The sequence below is a fragment of the Anas platyrhynchos genome, chromosome 2, assembly GCF_047663525.1.
Source record: "Anas platyrhynchos isolate ZD024472 breed Pekin duck chromosome 2, IASCAAS_PekinDuck_T2T, whole genome shotgun sequence".
Lineage (NCBI taxonomy): Eukaryota > Metazoa > Chordata > Aves > Anseriformes > Anatidae > Anas > Anas platyrhynchos.
Window position 1 is genome coordinate 72,580,748 of NC_092588.1, and position 23,991 is coordinate 72,604,738.

At 39.9% G+C, this 23,991-nt stretch overlaps 1 protein-coding gene across 7 annotated transcripts in view; it reads left to right on the forward strand.

Annotated features, from left to right (window-relative positions):
• The window catches only part of GRB10 (growth factor receptor bound protein 10), a 148,475-nt gene that overhangs the window by 72,511 nt on the left and 51,973 nt on the right, over window positions 1-23,991 (forward strand). For all 7 annotated transcript variants that reach the window (XM_072034924.1, XM_038173623.2, XM_072034919.1 and 4 more), the window contains 2 exons: window positions 16,482-16,698; window positions 19,514-19,655. In XM_072034924.1, coding sequence (XP_071891025.1) covers window positions 16,517-16,698; window positions 19,514-19,655 — 324 coding nt within the window. In that variant the 5' untranslated portion in view covers window positions 16,482-16,516. The remainder of the gene's footprint in view (window positions 1-16,481; window positions 16,699-19,513; window positions 19,656-23,991) is intronic.

Below are 23,991 nucleotides of genomic sequence, written 5' to 3' on the forward strand. Positions count from 1 at the left end.
GATCAATGATTTTGTTTTGAGGCTTGGATATCATATGAAGTGTGATGTAAAAGTCTGCGGGCAAATACAGAGGCAGTTTCTTCTTGTCCTTAATGGTGTAGTGGATGGGGCTTCACTCTCTGGTGAGGAAGGAAGCAAGTTGCCTCATTCCCAGTGCGTTATCTTGTTTCTGTAATGAATAAAGTAAAGGTCCAGGAAGAACAAATTAACACGTGCTCATACATGAGATTGTATCCTAAGATATAGAGGAAAATGTAGACAGTTACTTTGACATGATGGGTAGTTTTCCTGTAGAGGGACTTGTTGGTATGCAGTATATGACCTAGAAGTGGTAAAAGATAATGCAGCTTTTAAGTGCTGTAGATGTGTTATTTAAGAAGGATTGAAGGTACCTAATTCTGAACTCACAGTAGGGACGTGACCGGTGAATTAAGCTGAAAAAAGGGTACTTGAAGTTCCCTGTGTGTGTGTGTGTGAAATCAAAGTTGGGAATGGTGAACAGCCTTGCAAGTTGACCTTGGAACATTTACTGAAATAAAAAATTGGCATTAAATGTGGGATTAGGAGATAAGGGAAAACCACTTGAGGCATAAAGCATGGTGAAAAGCCATGGAGTTTCTCTAAGATGGTTTTAGTGTTTAGCTGGAGTGTAACTATTGAATGAGATATAATTCATTTTCATTACTGCAGGAGCCAAGATGTCTACTAATACAGTATTTATGTTTGTGGTAATATCTTTCCACCATTGTGTATCTCTGTAAACCTTATGTTTAAAAAAACAGCCAAACAAAGCAAAACAAAAAGCCTCTCAACCCTCTCTCTGTATGGCCATAGTGTACAGCTCTTTGGGCCAGGATACACGTCTCCTGCTGCGTTAGGCTGGTGAAACACAGAACAGAGAGATCTCTCAGCGAAGAGCAAGTCTAGAGATGAATCTGGCAGATTGTTGGCTCCAAGGCAAATTGAGACTGTTGTGGAGAAATTTGTTCAAGACAGCGCTTGAGTGAAAGCCTCCTTTCTTGCAGCGAGGGTGTTTGAGCAGGAGCACTCTGTGATCGCGGCGCTGATGACTTTGCCCTGAAAAAAGATGTCCTTTCAAGTAGGCTGTTCTCAGACCATTTGCATTCCCCAGGGCCTGGTGTCTCCCAGAGGTCTGGTGGTACAGCTGTGCTGGCACACTTCCTAATGTACTTGTAATAGCAAAAGAACACTTTCTCCGAAGGAAGTTTATTCTGATTTGACAAGTGAAATGAAATGCCGCGGTAAAAGCATTCTTAGACATTTACACTGGAATACAGATAATTTAACAAGAAAAACAGTGGAATTGCGAATTCATTTCCAATGAATTTGGTCATGAGCAACCTTTCTTTGAATTTCAGGCAAACGTAGAGACCAATACTGAGCGAGGGCAGTGAATTCAAGAGGATAACTTTGACTATTGCACATGTCTCAACTCCAGCCTGATATCAGTCCTTCTGATGTTAGTGCCACACAAAGAGGGGTTAATCTATTTCAAAAACTTTTATGGATATAGCATTATCAGTGTAGGCTTGTGATCTATTTACAGTATTTTATACTTGCGATAAGCCCTTGTATAGAGATGAAACCATCCTGGAAAAATGCTGCTGTTTATCATAACACATTTTATTCACTGACCCGGTACAACCGCCACAAGTGCTTTTTGCACGTTAATGAATGCCTGCCCAAAAAACATCATTCAAAACATTTGATGTGCCTTGTGCATGCATCTAGGTTACTTCAGTATGTGCGTTATTGAGAGCACATGGGAAGGCAGAGTCATCTAGCACAGACTCAGTTTTGGAGGGCCAACAGAGGGGCTAGTTGATGGGGGCAAAATTGGGGTTGTTATTGGAGGAGTGGGCATTATAGTAGTTAATGTGGTTGAAAAGAGCAGGCAAGTAAGTGGGTCTCATTGACAAGGTGCCTCCTGTGAAGAAAGAGCAAGAGGGTAAGAGTCTGAATTTTATTTAAATCAAGTACAAAAGGAGGTGTTGCTCTTCTGCTTACACAAGGTAACTTCCAAAATGAGCTCACAGAAACTGTAAAGGAAGCTCAGGTGGAGTGACAGGTCTGGAGCACTTGGGGATGGAGAAGGTTTTGAAGCTAATTCTAGCGTTTTATGTGGCACAGAAGCACTTTAGTATGTTTTAGTACGTCTTTTCTGTTCTCAAAACACATGATGGAGTTTTGTCCATCTTACGATCGCAGTTAAGAATGTATAGTTGTATAAGCACATCAGAAAACAGAAACAAATTTCATTTATTTTTTGCTCTTAAAACTTTAAAGTACTTTCCGATCACTGTATATTCTGCTGTAACAGTGCAGGTGCTGCAAATTGTGCTTTAAGTTGTGTATTTGTCAAATAAGCAAACCTTCTTGCTTGTTTGTTTCTTTTAGTAGTTAGATGCTCTGCAGGTTCCTTAAGGATCTAATAAAAGATTGTAGGACATCAGTGGAAACGTTGTTGTTCTAAATAAAATTATTTTTAATTATGCAAAGAGGAGCAGAAGATGATAATGCACTGTTGCATTATTTATGGTGTCTGTAGCTTTGAAAAATCTTGTGGTGTTGAGACTGACCCAAAATGAACGAGTATGGCATGTTTCTGTAACTGTAATTCCTTGTATCACCTATAAAACAGACATAGTAAGTTGGGGCATTTTTAAAGCTCACATAACAAAAAGGGGAAAAATTATAGAAATATAGAAAGTCAAATTTCATAATTTAATCAAATAAGAGAAATCTACAGGGAAAAAAAAAAAAAGAGTTGTAATTTGATGTCAGTTGTGCAGTAAAATTTTTCACCACAGTGCAGCATTGTAACAATAAACCTCAGTCATCATTGTCTTTGAACTTATCTGCCTGTGATAAGCACTAGAGTATTTATTCCTGCCTTTATGTAAACACTGTGCTGCAAGTGGCTCATGACAGCGCTTCAGGATGGCAAGCTGTGTCATGCGAGGATACTTCAGAAATGCATAATTTCAAAGCAGCTGACGTTCGTGCATTGAGGATTCAGAAGGTTGCAGCACTTTTCCTAAAGCCAAGAAGCTTCAAGGGGAAGATCAATCTGAATTTGTTAATTTATTTAAGTCTCTTTGTGCCTATTAAAAAGGACAAGATTCTGTCAAGCTAATGATATTTTCAGCTAAAAAAATAAATAAATCAAAAAACCCACATCCACAACAGATTTAAAGTGGGGCAAAACAAACATAAGTAAACCGAAATATAGGACGAAAGATATAGCTAAATTTGTAGTTCTTAACAGCAAGCAGCCGCTTAAGTAATTAAAGTATATAAGGTGCTGCTGACCAAAGCAATTAGTACGTAATTTCATTAATGGTGTTAGGATTGCAGTAACAACATTTGAGTGTTTCTGTCCAAATCAAGATTGTGGGCAGTTTGCGACATGTATAACGTGAGGTTAGAAGCAACGCACTATTATGTTATGGTATGTTATAGCACCACTGTCTGAGTGGATTCGTAACTGCACAAGAACATGTTTTAAACTGGCTATCCGTCCTTTTAATGCTTCTAATAGATATATGTTGCTTGCAAGCATACGTGCACTTGTAAATTTTTATAAGCTTGCATATTTGTATATAAAAAACAAAAAGGACTATTTTTTTTTGTGTGTTTGCCATTCAGTTATGAACTTTCTACCATTCAACAGCAACAACAAAAACCTGAATTATTCTTTTTGTGATTTGTCCCTAAGTGTTTGAAAAATCCTGGAGAACTCAAGCATACTAAAATATTCACGGTCCTCCTGAAATCTGAAGCACTGCAGATGAAGGGTTTCTAACCTACGAGGTTTGCAAATGAAAGACAAGTGGATGGTGAACACAGCGAGTTGTGTAGTTAGATAGCTTGTACCCTTAAGAATAACCCTAAATATTCTTCAGCAGATCATGATGAGTTTTAGAGACTGGATACAAAAAAATACACATCAGAAAGCAAATCTGGAATATATTAAAGGCCAATACAGGTCACCCTCCAAGGCCAAGCTATCAGCATTGACTGCATGCTTCTTCAGTAAGTTGTCTGAAGCAGTAACATTGCTAGGGTATTGCTACCACAACAGCTGAATTGAACTTACTGCTGCTGTTAAAAAGCCATCAAATTAAGTTCTTTAGAGTGCCAAGACTTTACAGCTGTACAGCTATGCTTTTGGCCTGCTTTAAGTTGTGTCCTGTTCATGCATGGCCTCTTTCCAGGTCTCAGTCTTTCTAGGTCTAGGTCTGTAGATTTGTGGGCGTGCTTTTGGCGGAGGAACCAGTCTTTGCTGCTTTTCTCGGCTGTATTTCAGACATGAAAAAGAGTGAGGTGAGCAGGTTCTCTAACCTCCTGCCAATGTTGATGCGCCTGGGGTCCTGGGTGTCCATCACAGCCACATCTGCTGCAGGGCTTCAAGAGTTTGGTTGCCAGCAGAGTGGAAGAATTGGAGAATGCCTTGTGAGAAGCAATGGTTTGCTAACATTGTACAGTCAGGAGAAAATGCATGTCCGCTGTCCTGTCACCAGAGTGCTTGCTCTTCATTAAAGATCTGAATGGTAAATTAATTTTTCTTTTGCATCATGGCTGGTCTTGGTTGGTTGACTATGAGTAACTAATATCATAGAATCTATTCAGGTTGGAAAAGACCTCTAAGATCATCTAGTCCAACCTTTAACCTAGTACTGAAGTCCACCACTAAACCTAAGTTCTAAATCTACGCGTTTCTTGAAGACCACCAGGGATAGTGACTCAGCCACTTCCCTAGACAGCCTATTCCAGTGCTACGCGACCCTTTCAGTAAAGAAATTTCTCCTAATATCCAACCTAAGCCACCCCTGGTGCACCCTGAGGCTGTTTCCCCTTGTCTTATCACTTGGTGAAATCAATTGAATATTGATTTCAATGTCAATTGAATATCAGAACAGTAACGTTGGGTCATGTAGCATGACACGAGTAGGGGAATTGCTGGACTCTTGAGGGAGCTTTTTTACAGTTTTGCTCTGCATCATCCTGGCTCCTCTGTTTTTTGTTTGTCATTACTGTTTTTGGTGCATTTCCTTGCTTTTGTTGACCCAGTTTTAGCCTCTGTTCATATTTTAAAAAAAGAAATCGGTCAATGGGAGCTCTTGGGATCAGCATAGTCGCAGGGGAGAGGAGTGCCATTTGGAGATGCCGGTTCCCGAAAGTCGCTGCCCGTTTCCAAGCGCGGCTCCCACGTCGTGGTGTGGAGCGCGGGCGCAGGCAGCAGTGGCTCCAGGCAGCCATTTGGGATGCGATTTCAGCAATATGCTCTGCCATCTGCGAATCCGTGCAGCAGGGCTGTGGTGTTCCCTTCTAACACAGCAAAAGAGGTCCGCGCTATATTACGGTCGTAATTCTTAAATTATCCACCCTCGTCACTTGGTTTCCTCTGCTGGCAGAACCAGAGGAGAGCTCCTTGTTCTGCACCCAGAAGGGCTGCTTGATTTGCTGACTCCCGAGATAGGCTTGCATGGAAGGAGAGCCTAAAATAGGCAGCTGACTTAAGGACAAAGTACCCGTGAGCAGAAGAAATCGGATGCATACCCCAAAATGTTCTTTCCCCTTGAAGGACAAAGAAATGTAAGAAAAGCTTGGATCAGGTGCTGCTGTGGAAATAAGAGAACATCTGTCAGCAGCCTTCTTCATCTGTAAAATGATGTTAACGTAGCGAAGCTCGCTCGCTGTTATTGCAGTTACGAGTTTCAAAAGTCAGAAATTAGGGGCTCTTGGGAGGCTTTTTTGATGTTGAAATTGCGAATGACTCTCCTGCAGCTCAGTCTCTTGTAGATAATTTACTGAAATTACAGTTGGAGCTAATACTAAACTATTAAAGCAGCTGGTAAAAGAACCCCAAATTACCCCGCTGTTAAAGAATTGTACTTCTTCATGACTTCAGTTCTGTTAACTAAACTCTGACTAGAAGTACCTAGAAATATGACGTATTCCTGTTGGCTTTGTAAGTACATGGGTCACAGCTAGGTAACTATTATGTTCTGACAAGGCAATCTTTAATTAACCCAGAGGAATAGCTGATTCATTAATTGCTGTGTGCAGCTTCTGGAACTTGCATTACATCCTCTTCAGCGTGCTCTCTAAGCCAGCAATAAAGCCGTTCAAAGGAAATTTTAAAAACTGGTGGTTTAAAGTCACTACGACTAAAGGTTGGGTTAGCCCAGCTGCCAAGTGAGGAGGTGCGCGCCTAATTTAATAACGACGACATTTCAGCATCGGCTCTCGGGATCCATCGCGGCGTGAAGGGATGCGCTGATGGGATCCCTGGGTTTATCCACAGCCCCCTCTCATGAGAAAGCTTTGCTCGGATTGCCACAAAATGGCCTTAAAACGAACAGAGAGACTCCCCGCAGGCTGGCAGGGCCGGGCATGCCGGCTGCCAGGCGGGACGGGATGCGCGGCCTTCGTCCCGCGGTGAGCCCGGCCTGCAGTCCCAGGCAGTGGTTCAGCAGCAGGCAGGGTATTTTGGGCTTTGGCTGTGGCCACGCAGCACCTTACGAGGTTACGGGCTCCGTTTCCTGGAGCTGGGGGTGAAGCTCGGGCTTTCTTGGCAGGGCGGGAGTAACTAATCCCGGCAGGAGTGTTTATATTGGGTTGTAAGGAGCCTTCAGCCGGGATTATTCGGCAGGGCATTACGATGTTTAATCAGGGAGAGAGCGCACATTCCCTAAAGGAAAGCAATAGATGCTTTGACTGCATTTTTAACTTGCCTTTAATAGCTTAAACTTGCAAGACATGTGGTAGCTCTTCTCATCTGTCTGAATTTTTAACTCCTTTTTGAACTCTAACTTGTCTGCTGGGGTGTTATTTATTTGTGCATATTTGATTTGCACTCTCGTTAGGTTTTTTTTCTTGTCCTCTGACACAGGAGATAAGAAAAAGATGTCTGAGTAAAACTTTAGAAAAGCATCTTGAATAGAAATGTATATATGGGGAGATGGTAGAATAAACTCTAAAACCCAGTAATTTTCATTCATGCAAGCATCAGGAAAACACAGTATTTTTAAGATACTTCTTTGGTTTCCTCAGTATAAAAATATGCAGTATTAATAAAGATTCAAGTAAACCTGACCTTTGCTGCGTCAAATAGCAGCTCGTGCTGATACAGGATATCCTCTTAAAGTCACTCACCCGTAAATATGACTTTCTAATATAAGATGCAGTCTGCCAAGTGTTTACCATGTGGCCAGCAGACAGTATTTCAATTCATCAATCCCTTGCCATCCGATGTTGCGCTTCCTGAGTTTTGACTGGAAGTGCCTTAACGGGTCAGTAGGTTAACACTGTTTTCCCCTTTCTCTGGAAAGCTGAAGTAGATTTTCTGTTCATTTTTGTGTGGTCTACACAGGCTAGCAGCAGCTCTGCTGCCCTGTTGGGCATGCCAGGCATTACGCAGCCGTATTTTCTGGGAGGATGAATGACAGCCTTCCTGCAGTCGTGATTTTGGAACGTAACACCACAGCTTTCCTTCCTGATTCTGCTACAGAGATGATACACAAAGATTGAGGCATCCAATTAACCTTACCAGGATGATGAGATATGAATAGAGGATCCCTGGGCTGTCTGGTTGGTCTCTCTGTCTCTTGTGCACTCAGTCGCTTGCTCTGCCACCCACTCTCCTTTCGTTTCCCCCCTCCAGTGTAAGGAAAAGGCCACAGTATGGCTGAGTGCCTGACTATTACTTGCATGATTATGACAAGCTTTACATTTGCCTCTGTTTCTCCTTTGGGGTCTGCTGACCCCATGGTATATCAGGGTTTTCCCTGATGCAACCACTCTATGCTCCTGTAGGGTTTCCTTAGGACTGATCTCCTCTGGCTCCAAGTTTGGCCTTAGAAAGAGTGAGTACCCCACTCTGTCCTGTGAGGTGCTAGCAGGGGTATCTTCTCTTGTTGGTATTATTTTCTGTCCTCTGTGTAACTGATGGAGGTGGTGTGTTTATTTTTTTCCAGTCTTTACAAACCCAACCAAACACACACTTTCCTTTTAAGATCTTTCTTATTTTTTTTCTTGAACTCATACTTTAAAATTGGGTGATATGATAAAATGGGACAGGGTGACCACTGAACCTAATATTCATAGAAGAAAATTGCAGATGTTACCAGTTTCTTGAAAATTAATCATCTGGCTAGATTTTGTAACCATCCCAGGAATGACAATTTCCCAGAGGTCTGCTTAACCTCAGACTGCTTTAAGTGACCTGTTTACTCACTATTTACTATACAACATTGCTTCTGCAAACACTGGCTGTGCAGACCCATTTGAAAGGCTGGCAATTGCTGTTAATAGGAGCTCTGCCATCAACAAGCACTAAAACCAGGGTGTGAGGTGCATTCGCTGGCCAGCATTTGGCCATTCCTGCACTCTGTGCAGTAACAGTGGATCAACTGGTGTAGTATTTGGGTTTTGGTTCAAATGTTTTTTTTTTTTTTTTTTTTTTTTTTGAAAGATGCAAAATTAGTTTGTAGAAAACACATATTGGGAAGATTGAATCCCAACTTTTGGTTTCCTAACTGGGATGTTGGGGTGTGTAAAGGGACTGACCATTCATACGTATTTTATCTTACCTCTTATAATAAAGCCTGTATGTATATGCACGATCATTCTAGATGTTTTAGATGTTTTCCTTAGGTTTTCTTAGGTTTCCTTAAGTTCCCCTCTCTTATTGCAACATCATCGGTGCTTCAGCATCTGTGCCTTAGAACTGAGGAAGGGCCCAAAGGTGGAGGTGGGTTACCCACTGTGAGCAGTCTTCTGTCCAAACGATGAGTGTAAATGCATTGCAACAAAGGGCCAGCCTGACTTCACGGTTCCTGTGTTAGAAAAGGGAACTTGCATGCTGAGAGGCACTTCTGAAGGCTGTGAATAATTGCAGTCTCATCAAAGGGTAAAACCATTAAAATGTTAACGGAGATATGCTTTACCTTAGTTCATCTCTGAAATTAAACAGATGGACAAATCCGCTTTATCCTCATCCTCTCCCCCCAAAATACCTAGCTTTTGTCATCTTTATGCTTTATGATGTCAAGTTGTTAGGTGTGTGAATTGGGCAAGAGCTGAATTTTTCATTTTTTAACCCTACTGTTTTCTTCCATCAGAATTCCTGAAACTTGATTTATATGATCAAGACTAGTCTGAGGGTACAGTTGCATTATTTCCTGCTGTAGGACACCTATAACCAGTTGCTCCTGTTACTCATTAACGCTTTGATTTTGACTAACACCTTTCATATGTAGCTTATTCCTATAGCTGTTACCTAGCAACATTAATTTTGTTCAATTTAGTTTGTCGTCTATTTCAAGGGATTTATAAGGCGTGTTTTAAGAATGTTACCGAAGTCTAACCAGAAACCTTTTAGTAAGAAGGTGTTTATAAAGTGAATTCTCTCCACCACCTGTAATTAACGTACATACATTTTATGTTAGCCTTTGCAACCTTGTTGGCAGAAATTGGAATAGATGCATGTGGGATTTAAAAACTACCTGCAGAACACTGGAGTAATTACAAGCTCCCTGTTGACTTCTCTGCGCAGCATTTCATTGAGCTTAAGGGTCATGGATGCCTATCTCAATTTTGTGCTCTTTTACGGAACAGCATCTCTGCTTCTTGCTCTTCTTTCCATGGCACGGTCTGTTTAGCATTTTGGAAGCTGCATATACGCTGAAGTGACATTTTGTAAGCCAGCAACCATAGTTACAGTACGAAGTAGAGGATTTCACTGAAGATGATTGATGTTAGAAAGTAAAGGACTCTTCAGTTCAGAGTCCCATGAGGGGACTTGCAGGGTGCGCAGAGTTCTCAAATTTGGGGGTTCATAGTTGTTGTTTTTAATCCAGACTAAATCACTCAGAACTTGGCCATGTCTGTGGGAGACAAAGCTGGGGTTGTGTCTTCACTTAAACAAGCAAACAAACAAAATCTGGGCTCCTAATGTTCAATAAAGGCAGTCTTTTGATATTTTTGGATTTGGGTCCAATAGTGTACCTGGAGAACAGTATGAACGCATAGGGTTTGCAAGTGTTTTTGTTGTTGTTGTTGTTTTATTATTTTTATTTTATTTTGTTCTGTGTACAAAGCTATCCCTTTTATGTAGTTCTTAATGCTGAAGGAAGAGGTTGCATGGAATTGGAGCTGGTGCTAGGAACTGGACCATGTCATTCAGCTGTAGCACCTCTGTGGAGGTCATGAGGGGAAGACTTTAAAGGAAATTGTAAGAAATCTGCTTGGTGTTGCCTGCCTTCTGTTGCATGCATCTTTCATGGGTGTAGTAGCTGTTGAGTCCTAAATACACATAGCTGTAGGCTGCTGTAGGCTACTATAGGGGCTGTCGGTAACTCTTTCATTGCACAAGAACTGCAAGTCCAAATAGGCAACTGGAGCCAGTGGCATCAGTGGAAGTTCAAACAGTTTGTGGGGGAAGGTGAGACATTTGTGTAAGCATAGAAAATGAACTTACAAGTTCAGAGGGAGAAGGGAACAGAAGCCTATGTCTATGATCTGGAGTGACTTTTTTGCATCTTTACAACTATGTGTTTTCAGCAGTAGTATCTTGCCCAAAAGCTTTACTGGTTTGAATTTCTGAAAAATCCTATCAAAACAGCATTTGGATATGACACTGGAGGGACATGCAGCAGTACTGCCATACTCTTTTGCAGATGGTTCCTGTAAAAAAGGTGTTATTTTGTTAAAAGGAGCTTGTGGCAAGCCTTACCTGGGTGGTTATTTCTGATCATAAAAGATGAAATTTCCACAACACCAAAAACCTTGCAAAACACTTACACAACTGCTATGACTCAGAATAATTTATATACAATTTTAGGAGATCTGAAACAGGATGTTGAGGTGGATACTACAGGCATTTTACCTCTCTTTTTTCCCTTTTCAATTCTGGTAAAGTCCATTTTAGTATGAATTTATTTTTCCTGTATTACCTACAATTTATGTAGCATATAACCACATAATCGATGCAGGATGATAGGGTATATGGAACCAAGTGTACCTTTTCTTTCCCCGTTTCTCTCCGTCTCCTTGAGGGTCAATTAATGTGCATTAAGAGGACATTGAAAACATGGTCCTTTACTTTTCTAAACTTGGGTGAAATCTTATATTAGTTGTACCTTAGCTTCTTTGGTTTGTCAAGTAGGGTCTTGAAAGTGCAGGACTGAACCTGATTTTGGAGAACTGATCCACCAGAGTTAGGCTGTCAGATAGGGACGGGATCAAAGTCAGCAGCTGTCCTACTGTAATATCAAACACTTGTTTATATACACACTGTTATGTTACCTATAGTATCAAATACACTTCCATGGAGACAGAGAGGTGGTATAGCCTTTCTATAAATCTTCTGCTCAGTTCCTAGTAGGGCTCGCATTAGTCTTTTCTGTGAACTGATAAGAGATAATGCTGAAGAATTAAATTCTGAAACGAGTAAACAAGAAGGAAGTTATGTAAGTATGCAGCTTTAAAATCACAGCTCACTGAAGTCCTGCAGTGTTTTTCGGAGTATTCCCTGTGAGATACAGACTGTATGTAAAAAGGAAGGGTGTTTGCTGAGCTGCCATTTAGAGAAATAAAATGTAAGCTGGTCTCCAGTCCAAAGCCGGGATTCTTTCCATGTTCAGCTTTTTTCAGTAAACAGAAGCACTGCAGTGTAACGAGCCCCTTGACAGCTGTGGAAATACCTGCTTAATTCAGGAGGCTGCCACAGATGAAGCTGAGCAGAACTCATTTCAGCATTATACTGCTTCAGAGTAAGTGGGATACTGCTCGTTCCTGTTAGCTGAGCTGACACATCAAGGCCAGCAAGAACCAAAATAAGTAAATAAATTAGGATCTAGGGGACAGGGAAGGGCTAGAAGCAGAAAGACAAATGGGACTTGGAAGGCCTTTGGTTAAGCAAAGATTAAAGTTTACTCAGACTTAATTGAGTGGCTATCATCCCACTGTGGTATGCTCAAAAACAGTCGAATAGTATTCAAAGTGCTTTAACTTTTGTGGAACATGAGAGCTTAGCTCACTAGCTCAATAGCAGTTTTAGTTTTATAACAGGATTTTCTCTTGCCTTGAACTGAACTTTTAAATTCTTTTTTTTTTTTGTAATTGAAATCATGATCTACTTTATCAAAAATCTTACTTGCAAAATCAAGTGAAGCTGGTTTGTGAACAAAGCCAAAGCTTAACAAATTGCGGGCAAAGAAGCAAAATGAAGTTCAAACAGCTGCCAGAGAGTGCAATTCGGTTCTAGTTTGGGAAAGCAAAGGCACAACAACATTGCTCGCTGCCATGCCAAGTATTCTCATATGGTGTAGGAAGTTCTACATAACTACCAACCTCCACCACCAAAAACTAACACAAAAAAAAAGAAAACAAGAAATAAAAAGACTGCTTCCATGTTTGTTCATGGAAGTTACAAGCTAACTCACCGTGCAGTTCAATTCAGAGAAAAAAGCAGATACTTGAATATCCCTTTTCACTGCAGAATTCAATGCAGATTAAGGAAAACAGTCTTTAGCATCCCTGGAAGCATACAACTGAAAGACAGCTGGAGAAAGAGGTACCTTGGCAGCCTGCACCTCTGCCTGCTGTAACAGCCAGAAGTAGTTCTTCCCAGTCAATCACAAAATTTGTGTGTGTGTACTTGGAGGACCAGCATGATATGATACTGTCTCAAAGGCTAATGATTTGCAAATGTTGTTGTTAGCTGGCAAGCTTCCTCAAAATCATACGGCTTGCTTTTTTTTTTTGTTGTTGTTGTTTTTTTGTGTTTGTTTTTTTTCCAAGTAGGATGATCTGGATAGAGGTTGTATCTTGCAGGTTGGTAGAGGAAGATTATCTGAAGAATTGCACTGTATCTGAAATTTCCTTTTGTAAAGTATATCTGCAAATGATTTAAGCTTAGCTTAGAAATTATGTGGATCGCTTATTTGATTTTTATTTAGTTAAGTTCTGTAGAGAGGCATCGCAAGTAACATAGTGTATTACTTGGCAGGCTGAGACATCTGCTGGCACTTCCGAGGTAGGCTGCAGCAATGAGGTTTCTTATTGCAACATCCTGAAATCTCTCCAAAACATAATGGCATTGAGTAGTAAATGCTATTGTATGGAGATGAAACTGTATGAAATTCAAGATTGCAGGCTTTATCTCCAAAAAGCTTAAGGATATGCACTCCTGCAAAAGTTGTATAGAAAAACTGAAGGCTATTATTAGCAGTGCTGCACCCATGGAGAAAAGGAGCTGACAGGGGAATGAAACCAGATTCCAGACTTCAGTGCAACATATTATTAGGAAAACTGTATATTCACCTGTCCTGTTGGAAATTGAGTTTAGGTGTGTAATTGATACGCTTAAAAGCCTGCTATGGCAATTCAATGCTTTAAGCTATGTACTTGGTTTCCTTAATGTTTTGCATGAAGTGCCTCATTTTGTGCTTATTAGACTTTGTATTACACCTTTGTGCCTATTTGATTATTCAGGGATAGCTTGAGCTGACTCTTAATCATTCTTCCCAAGTCACAATCATCAGAAAACTTAATGATCTTGCACACTAATAGCTTTGTATAAGTTGTTAATAAATTAACACCCTCAGGGACAAAATCAAACAGCTTTCCACAGAATGTACACCTTGACTTTCTTGCATTTCTGCTAAACAATTGTTGTTATTTTCTGTAACTTACTCCCTGACTCTGTGGCCAGGATCTTTATTCTATTTATTATAGAATTCTCTATATCTCCTTCATCCAACCTCTAAGCTTTTACTTGACAGCCAGCTGACACCCTGCAGCTTGGTCCTCTAGTACTGTAGATGAATGATAAAATTCAGAAGCCTTGTAATCCAGCCTCTCCCTCTTTATACTCCTACTCTTGTGGTTCCCTTGTGATTGCTCAATAAGTGTTTTAGGTATGTATTCTCCAAATAGGATAAGAATCTGGAGGATGGAATGAAACTTAAATTGCAACTCTGTCTCAAGATCCCTAAAAATAGCTGGAGAATTATTGTAGACTTATTCCAAGCAAAGCAAAGACTAGATTATTGACAAATGCATGAACTAGAGGACAGAGAGAAGATGGCATAGCCTACTGAAGATGTCTTAATAGTTGGGTGGTACCTATTAAGTATAGTGACTGGGGAAAATAACCATAAAAAATAAAAAGAAGGTCTGTAAGGTTGTAAGGTTTTTTTGTTGTTTGTTTGTTTGTTTTGTTTTTTAATTGATGTTCAAACCTAGAAATCCTATGGGTACTTTTTCAGTGAAGGCTAGGTGGTTTTTACTTTAGTAAAGGTCCTCCTGACTCTTAGTGAGGAATGTCATATTTCAAGTCATTAAATAGGGCTCAGAGGCATGTACGTGACTAGCACCTACTTAATTCTGAGATCTTCAATTCCTCCAATGCTGAGAACTATGGTCATAGCATCACAGAATGGTTTGAGTCGGAAAGGACCTTAAAGACCACCTGGTTCCAACCCCCTGCCACGGGCAGGGACACCTCCCACCAGACCAGGTTGCCCAAAGCCCCATCCAGCCTGGCCTTGAGCACCTCCAGGGGTGGGGCATCCACAGCTTCTCTGGGCAGCCTGTGCCAGTGCCTCACCACCCTCTGAGTGAGGAATTTGTTCTGAATATTCAGTCTAAATCTCCCGTCTTTTAGTTTAAAGCCATTCTCCCTTGTCCTGTCCCTCCACTCCCTGACGCAGAGTCCCTCCCCAGCTTCCTGTAGGCCCCCATTAGGCACTGGCAGGTTGCTATGCGGTCTCCCCAAAGCCTTCTCTTCTCCAGGCTGAACAACCCCACCTCTCTAATCCTGTCTTTATGGGAGAGATGCTCCAGCCCTCTGATCATCCTCACAGCTCTCCTCTTGATTTGCTCTGATAGGTCTATGTCTTACTTATGCTGGAGGCCCCAGAGCCGAAGGCAGTGCTCCAGGTGGAGTTTCATGAGAGCAGTAACCCTGTTGTAGAAAGCCAGCAGATTTGTCAGGCATGGTCAGTGGTCATCAGCATTCAAAACAAAAGCAGTGTCAGTGCAACGTTCAGATCCCATTATGGTTATTGAGGCACATTGTTAGTAGACAGAAATTGAATGGTACTGTTTCTGGTGATGTCACTGTACTGATGGTGCCTTCCAGAAAGGTGATAGTGGTACAAAATCACTGAATAGCTCTTCCTCTTGCCTCGTTTACCTAGAAAATATGGCAAAAGAATGAATATCAGTAGATATTTGGGGTAAGAAGCATATTTTAGCTGCATGGTGCTGTGTAAATGTTTGTTAGCTCCGTTGGTTGGCTCTACTTTCCATCCATCTGTGACATGAAGAGTTTTGAGAAACTACAGTCTTTGTAGGCAGCTATAGTGTATTTTACCAGGCCAATTGATACAGTTAAAAAAAAAAAAAGTCAAATGTCTGGAAACAAAGTTGGTTTTGGTCTAAAGTAGTCATTTAGGCAGTCATTGTGAAGTAAGCAGAATTAGATAACCATGTGTACGTTTGATAGTGTGTTGAACTTCTAATAGATAGTAGTGTAACTTGTGGCTAGGGAGTAATTACAGTACTCTGAAATTGGAGTTTAGAGAGTGGTTAGTTCAAAAGACTCGCAGATTTCTGTTGTCTTGCAGAGTAATTATTGTTCAGGAGGAATGAATGAAAATGAGCTATGTTAAGGTAAGGTGGCGTATGCAGGAGGGATGGTGTACGTTTTATTGACTGATGTTCTTCCAGCCAGGTGCACCACATCCCTAGTTGATTTACATTATGCTCTTTAAGGCAGGGATCTTTATTGCATTACAGGAGTAAGCATACAAAACTTCTTATAAAGTCATGGAACGATATGAAAAAAAAATATTAAAAACTTAGCATTGCCCTTCAAAATAATTTATCTCAAAAATAGGCAGACATGCAGACAAGGGCTTTTTAGTAAATTATGACAGCTTTCCCACTTGTACAAGTACATCCTTCACCTATTGACTTGTGCAACACTATCCTTTTTTCTTGTCTATAAAGAATTGGATTTTTCAAACAGTGTTTATCATACTGTTTGGCAATCTGAACTGAGATATTTTGTAAGTGATACAGATTTTGAAATGTATGTCAATTTAACAGTAAGTTGTGTTTTACATCAGCATTGGTATTGTTAAAAATCCCATAAAATATTGGTGATTGATAAATACTACAGTAGAAATATTGCATTCAGAGTTGATAGCTTTTTACTGAGGAAGACAAAATAAAACATGATCACTAGTGGCTTTTTGTAAGAGTTACTAGCTATGTTATTTTTTTATATATAAAATAAATAAATTTTCTGTAATAAAAATTTGCAATGTAAAAATATAGCTGTAGAATACCTGATAAGTTTTCTGAAATTTTGTCTTCAGTCTTTCAAAACTTTTTATCTGGGACTTTCAGATATGTTATGCTGCTTTTATTTTGTCTTTCAGATGACGACGTGGACCTGGAAGCTTTGGTAAATGACATGAATTCATCATTTGAAAGTTTATACTCTACGTGCAGTATGCAGTCAGAAACCACTCCGCTCCTTCAAAATGGTCAGCTTAACCGCAGTCAGTTGCCAACCTCAGGATCAGGTGCCCTGCAGCCCATGTCTCCCAGGCAGAAGGTGCAGCGGTCTCAGCCAGTGCGCATTATGGCAGTCAGGTAGGAACGAGGGACTGCCCTCCATTTGGTTCAAGCTGTCTTGAAGTAGCGTTAAAAGAACGACATTTTGAAATAGTAGATGAGCTTCAGTAGGGGTCTGGTAGTCTCACACTGGACTCCTGCATAGGAAAAACAAATTACCAGGTAGGTGGAGGTCATAGATTTTCCATGTATTTTGTAATATGCAAATATGTCTCACTTTACTCTTTTTGTCAATGTTTGATGTGCCTGTAGTAGCAGACATGCATAGAAGCATATCATTAGTACCAATTTTCAGAAATAATGTTGATGTTTGGAAATAAATCCAAAGCATTCAAAACTGTTCTCTCAGCTGTGGTGCCTATTAACAGCTTCTTGGCTTTATGCAACATAATGAATGATACAGATATAGATGAGGCTGCATTCAGATGGTTTTGGTATACAAAAATATCTCTCTTAGTGGAGGTTTCCTGAAAGGTCCAAGACAAACAAAAAAAAAGAACATGTAGTTCTTCAACCATTCTTCCTAGAGCACTTTCTTTCACTTGAGTGCATAATGGTAGTCATTACAAAAGAGACGCATTTAGGTTGTCTCACTGTTGTCAGGATGGGGACTTGAATTCAAGCTTAAACTGGAATACTCCTGGTGGCTATTGGAGAGTCTATAGATAAAGCTGTGGTTCTTAAAATCTTTTTAAGCAGCAAGAAGAAAGGAGCTCCTGTTAGTATGTACATGTAAATTTCCTGAAGCAGATGTATTTGGAGTTTTCCTTTTCTTCTAGTTAAGAAAGCCTTCTCCAATAGAAGTGAGGGGTAATAATAATAAAAGAAAACTCCAACATCTAGAAAGGGTTGCTCCTAATTCTTTACACTGATGTGTTTCCTATAGGAATGATATTCTTAAGGCAAGCAGCTTTTCTATGCAAACTTGTATGCAGTAACTGTAATATAACCACACTAGCTAATGATGCAATCACGTCTACAAGTTTCATGTGTAACCTTGAATAGCACTGTACTAGAAAACTCACTGTAGAGCAGTATAGCTCTCCATGTTTTCCAAATGTCTCAGTCAAACTCATTTAAACTGTTTTTGGCACTTCAAAACTTAACAACTTTCTTTGGAAGACACTTAGAACATTATGTGTTTATCATTAAAGAAAATAATAGCAAAATTTTTATTCAGGGTTATCTAGATGCCTTTCCTGTACAGGGAAACAACAGCTGTGTCTTTTCCTCAGCCTGAACAGAATGGTTGATGGTTGTAATTATCTTAAGATAATTATCTTAAGCTTTATGTGTATCTCAGTGATGAAATAAATGATGCACTGAAGCATTGTCGACAGAACAAAGTGCAGCATGGTATATTCTCATGTTAAGAAAACAACACCTTTTGAATTGTGTTGAATTTGTAATCCCAGTTATTATAATGGGGGTCAATGCAAACACACAGTTCAACACCTGCAATACAAAGAACTATAACAGTTACTGGTACATTACTGGTACAGTCTTACATGGTTCTATACTTTATTCTCTAGAGAAGTGTGCATTCAGGTAGCTCAAAAAATAAAGCAGGTCAGGCAGTCTTTTGCATAGCCCATAGTTATGGTTGAAACTTGGTATATATAGCACAAAAAAAAAAAAAATCTGTAGGGCCATTCGTGGAATACCAAAGCAACTAAATTGGGGGATAGAATTACTTGTTAGTTATTTTATCAGCATCCCAGTTCTGGTACAGGCATGGGCAGCAAGCATGCCCAGAATGGGACATGTAGCTAGAGGCAAAACCAACAGTTGTGTCCCAGAAACTCTGATAAGAAGACTCTGCTTGCTGAAGGCAGTAGGCTGAAGAAGGTGAAAAAAATGAGGATAAATTAAATGAGAATCCCTTAAAACTTCGATTGCAAGGGTTACAATAGAGTTATTAGTTGATTGCCTTTGGAAACTTTTACAATTGCCACTAGGTGGTGCATTCTGCACAGGCAAATCTGCCAGAGTCGTCTAGCAAACCTTCAATGCTGGTGCACCAGCAGTAGGAAAACCTAAAGCTGTCTGTGTGGTCATGAACGGGTCTTATATCTTTTCTAACTTTCTTTATGCTGCCTGGTAGTCTTTAATTTTCCTTCTGTCGGTATGAGCAGTACAGGTGTATTGCAAACTGGAGCTTGCAAGTGTGTTGGTCCTACTTAGACTTTAATAAGATGTATCTCAGAAGGTGTAAGTAAAACGTGTTTGAACAGTAATATTACAACTAACATAAGCTAGGAGGGTGTAATTGCAGTTTATTGCTTGAGGTGAGTCTTTGCACTTCCGTCTCTCCAGAAAATGTTGAGTTGCTTAGAGATGGGATATCATACTGTAATGAGGTGACAGTATTGGTTTCAGCCTCGGCCTAGCTATTTTACTGGGCTACACACTTGTTTTGCTGATCCATGTGGAATTTGGCTCAAAATTAGTGGAGTTATGTCCTCTTTTAGGTGAGTTTGAAGATTTTAGCTGACTTTCTGGCATATGGAGCTTACGCTTGTAAGCTAGCGCTTGCAAAAGAGTGTATAGACTGGTATTTCTGTTTATTTTAGGTGCACAGCTACCTCCGTTATTCACGCAAATATTCAGGTTACAAGCAACAAAACAAGCATAGATGTGTGACCAGTCATTTTTCACATGCAATTACTTAATTTGGACTTGCAGTTGCTGTAACTGTATAGTAGTTGCTTAAGAAAGCAAAATCATTTTTTTTTCTTTCTTTAATATTAATACATTGAATGGTGGGTTAGAAGATGCAGGTCTGGTGATGCCAGTTTGCTTTTCTTAATGCTTGATGCTTCTATGTTTGTAGGCGTCTACAAGAAGAAGAACAGCAATTCAGAACGTCGTCTTTGCCAGCCATACCAAATCCATTTCCAGAACTCTGTAGCCCTGCAAGCTCTCCAGTGCTGGCCCCTGGATCTTTACCTCAGAGTCAACCTGCTAGTAAGCATGTGAGTATGGAACAAACCTTTGTGTCATGCATTAGCGTCCAAACCAGCAGTGGCCTATTTCATTTTGAAGGCAGAAAGTAAGTTTCCAGATACTTACAAACATTCGTAGACTTTGTCTGTGAGTAGGGCAGCACTGGCAAGAGAACGTCTTCAAACAGGCTTCAAAGTTTTTGTTTTTGTTTAAAAGGTGCTGTAAGAATAAAGGAATATTTCAGATATGTGCATGTTGTGAATGAAGCGGTAATACCTGATATCTTTGGAATTTCATTGTCCAACATAATGACTTAGTAATTTAGAAGTCAGGTTAGATGGCTTAGAGTTGGAGCAGGATCTGTGTTATACTGCATATTCTAGGTGCCACAAAGATGCTTAATAGCCTGTTAATCATTTTAAATTCATTCTCTCTGTAAGTAGCTGTCTTTTTTCTTTAAGGGCATGGTGCCTCTTTGTTTTGCTGTTTTTCATGAAGCTGCTCAAAAAGCAAAATACTATCCTTAAGAGCATGTAACTAGGCACAGCTCCTTGTAATGGCGTGGCTGAGCAGAACTGTCCCGTGGAGGGCTGACTGAGTAGCTCTCCAGGTCCTTTACAATGAAGTTCTTTACAGTTTTGTAAACTGTGCTGACTTGCACAGGGATTAAAAAAAGTGTTGCTTACACTGACTGCTGGGTTAGAATGGATTTGCACATGAGTACCCAAAACCATGGTGACGTCCTGTATCACTGCTGATTTAGTTTGTAAGTAGCTCCTTTGGCTGCCTCTGACTGATAAAAGGGTTCGGGTTGGACAATTCAGCTACATAGTGTGCACCTGCATATATTCTGCATTATGTTGTATCTCTGTAAATAGCTGTCAGTTTTCTTGAAGGATACAGTGCATCTTTGGGTTTGCTGTATTTCTTATATATATACACAAGTTAGATAAATAACCAGATAATGCCTTAAGAGAAACAGACTCATTCAGTTAGAAATTTAACATGGTCTAGTCTGAGTCCTCGGCAACTGCTAAGCGGAGAGGCTGCTCTGTCAAGGGAGCGGTAATCTGACTCCGGGGAGAGAAAATAATGGGCAATTCTCTCGTGTATCCTGCCTCTTGCCAACAGAACAACAGCATGGCTGCCTTTCTGAGACAAACTGGTTACGGATGGAGATGCATTTACCTTGCTAAATATTACCCGGTTTCAGGGATTCTTTGCTTTTCAGCTGTATGTTTTACTAGAATGTGCGATTCCATCCAAAAGATGGCTCTACGAAGCCTTAAGAAACCTAAAACATCTGTGCATCAATTTTAGATGAAATTTATAAACTGGTGGTTTAACAGTATCTAAATATAAAAGTAAACAAAGCATTAATATATGTAAGAAGATGGCTATAAAGATAGAATAAAAGCAGTTTTTTTCTAAACTTTACTTAATAATTTTCTGTTAAAAATCTACCTAATTTTAAGACCGTAAATCGTGACAAGGCTTTCCAAGACCTAAAATGAAATACATACTTATATAGCACAGCTGTGCTTGCTGCTGAAATTTTTAATCACAGACAAGCTAGTGTAATGGTAAAAGGTGTAGGGGGTGAGATGAGAGGAGTTGGTGCATGTGAGACAGTAATGGCTTCCGTAGATGCATGTATATTGCTCATTTCAGCTTATCAGCTGATTGGAGGCAAATGAGAAACACAGTCTCATGCCAAGGGATGGGCAGAAAGGCATTCTTTTCCTGTCTTCAGTGAAATAGTAGATAAATACATGTAGAACTGAAAAAATCCTCTAGCTATAAAATGTGGATAGACAAAGGTTTAAAAATAAAAATAAAGACAGAACAAATTGTTCCTTCGTGAAGAAAAAAAAATATTTTTGTTTAATACCTCAGATTTAAATGTGGTGAAATGTTGCTGGATAACAAAAAATATGCATGTTCAGCCTATTCAGGGGACATTAGTTATATTTAATCCAGTTTTAGTACCATTCAATGGAGTCTAACAAACATCATAAGTTAAAAAAAATAATAATGACTTAAGAAATTTTGCACATCTCCTCACCTTCATCCAATAATTAAAAAATGAAAAATAAAGGTTGGAAATTCAATTATTTTAGGATACGCTTTTGTTTAGATAAATGTCCACAGATGGAATACAAACTACTTGTTAACAAAGTAAGGGATGAGTTTAGTTAAAGGACTGCAGCAGCACATTTTAATGGCTGGTATCTAGTGAAAATGAGCTGCTCTTTTACAAAAAAAACTTGGATACAAACTATAGACTCAGGATATTGAATGCAAACCAAGGTTAAAAATAATGATGCGTAATTTAAGGTTTTCTGCTTGCAGGTCATGAACTAGGATTAAAATTAGAGATTGGAATGAGCCATTCTGATTATACGGGGTACGCGAGGTGTGAGTGAGAATGGATTCCCTTCAAGCCTGTTGAGCCTCTGGGAGCAAACAGGCAAATAGCAGTGCAGCCTGTACTGCTGAGCCCTGAAAGCTCAGAATACACGTGGTGTGAAAGAAATGTTGCCTTTGGTCGTTTTTCCCCCTATGTAGGGGACTTGAGAGGGCCCCAAGTAGTCTTGGATTTCAGAATGGAGTGGGTATTTTCTTTGCTGACTGTGAAACACTGGGGTCGCTGGGGAGCTGGGATGTCTGATGTGACTTGATAAGGAATGAAGTGTTGTTGGTATTGTTGCTCATGGAACAGCTCAGTTTTGCTTTTCAGTAGTTTTAAAATGCAACCTTGCAACTATAAAAGTGTTAGTGGTTATGCTAGAGAAACTTAAAGATCAAGTCAAATGCAGAACATGACAATTCTCATATCATATTGCCAAGCCTTGGGTATAAAGAAATACCCAAGCTCTGTTCAGGTCTTACTAAATTAAAACTTTTGCCCAGTATATTGTTACCTATAGGGAAAGTTGAATGTGAGTCAGAAAAGGAGCTTTCAGGCCATAATGCTTGAATTATATTTGCAGCTGAAAAAAACGGGTTGTCTTTTCTTATATGCAAAACTATGTTCATGTAGCTGGAGTTTAAGCCATATGTTTCTTGTTAAGACACTTTTGACCCTTTTCCAATACTTTTCCATCCAGTTGTCCCCACTTTTCTTCAACAAGCAGTTTGCAACATTGCCTATGCACAGCTCTGTATTTGTTTCATATTCTTTCTTGTCCCGGCGAAGAACTATAAAAGCAGTAAAGCACTGAAAAATAGCTGTAATAAACCACTCTTAATTTTCTTGCAGTAGATATTTGTTGTTGTTTCACAATAGTAACAAGCCATTTTCTTTGTTTTACTCAAAAAAAGTGCATGTATTGGGAATCATTTTATTTTATTCTTCTCGAGCAGTCCTATTGAGGCAACTGTACCAGTTTCACCTCCACAGGAAGCAGTATGCCAGCTCTGGCTGTGCTGCCACACAGGCACCCAGTGCTGCTTCTGAAGTTGGTGACAACTGGAGTGCTCCCCAGAAGCCAGAGAGCAGTAAGAAACAAGGGGTGTCCTGTACGACCATAGGGGATGTGGGCATTTCTGCAACTGTGGCAAAGTCCATGCCGAATTTACATGCAGCCCAGACCTCTCACCTGATCTGCCGATTGCCTGTGTGCTGTGGTGATGGTCTTTCTTCAAAAACAAAACCACATGTAGGCAAATGGGACAATCGTTTAATGGAAAGCATCAATGCATCCATCTTGGATGTTAAACTGGAATATGAGCTGTACTGAAATCATTACAGGTTTATTCTTCTGTGTAAAAACAAATAACAATTATTGTAGGCTTTTTAAAGCACGTAGGGAGCTTGATTACACTGACATACAATTTAATAGTAAAAGCCTGAGAAAAGCAATTATTCTAAACCTTCAGATTGTTTCAAAGGTAACTTCCACAGTCCGAAGGAGGTCTAATACAGTCGTGTTACCAAACGTTTCATAAAAACGAATTGTAATTAAACAGATATATGCTCCTAAGAGGTTCACTGCTATGATCCTTTATTGCAATTCTGCAGATGGAAACAGCCCATTTTGAGTTAAGTCTTAATGGTGAGAAATTCTAGATGTCAGCCTGTTTCTAGTAAATGGCAGGCAGTTCTGTAAAAGCACAGTTGAAGTTTCAGTAATATGGTCAGCCAGCTTGTGAGCACGGGGATGAAAAGAACTGACTAGCTGTGCTGTTCAATGAGTAACTACTTAAGAAAAAACACAACTGCATATCATCGTAATTTCATCAGCAGCTCATGTGGTGAGCAAGACAACTCAGATGTCTCATGTTTGGAGAAACGATGACCCTTCGAGCAGGAGCTGCCAAAAAGCTCTTAAGTTCTTTTTCAAAGCATCAAGTAGCAAATAA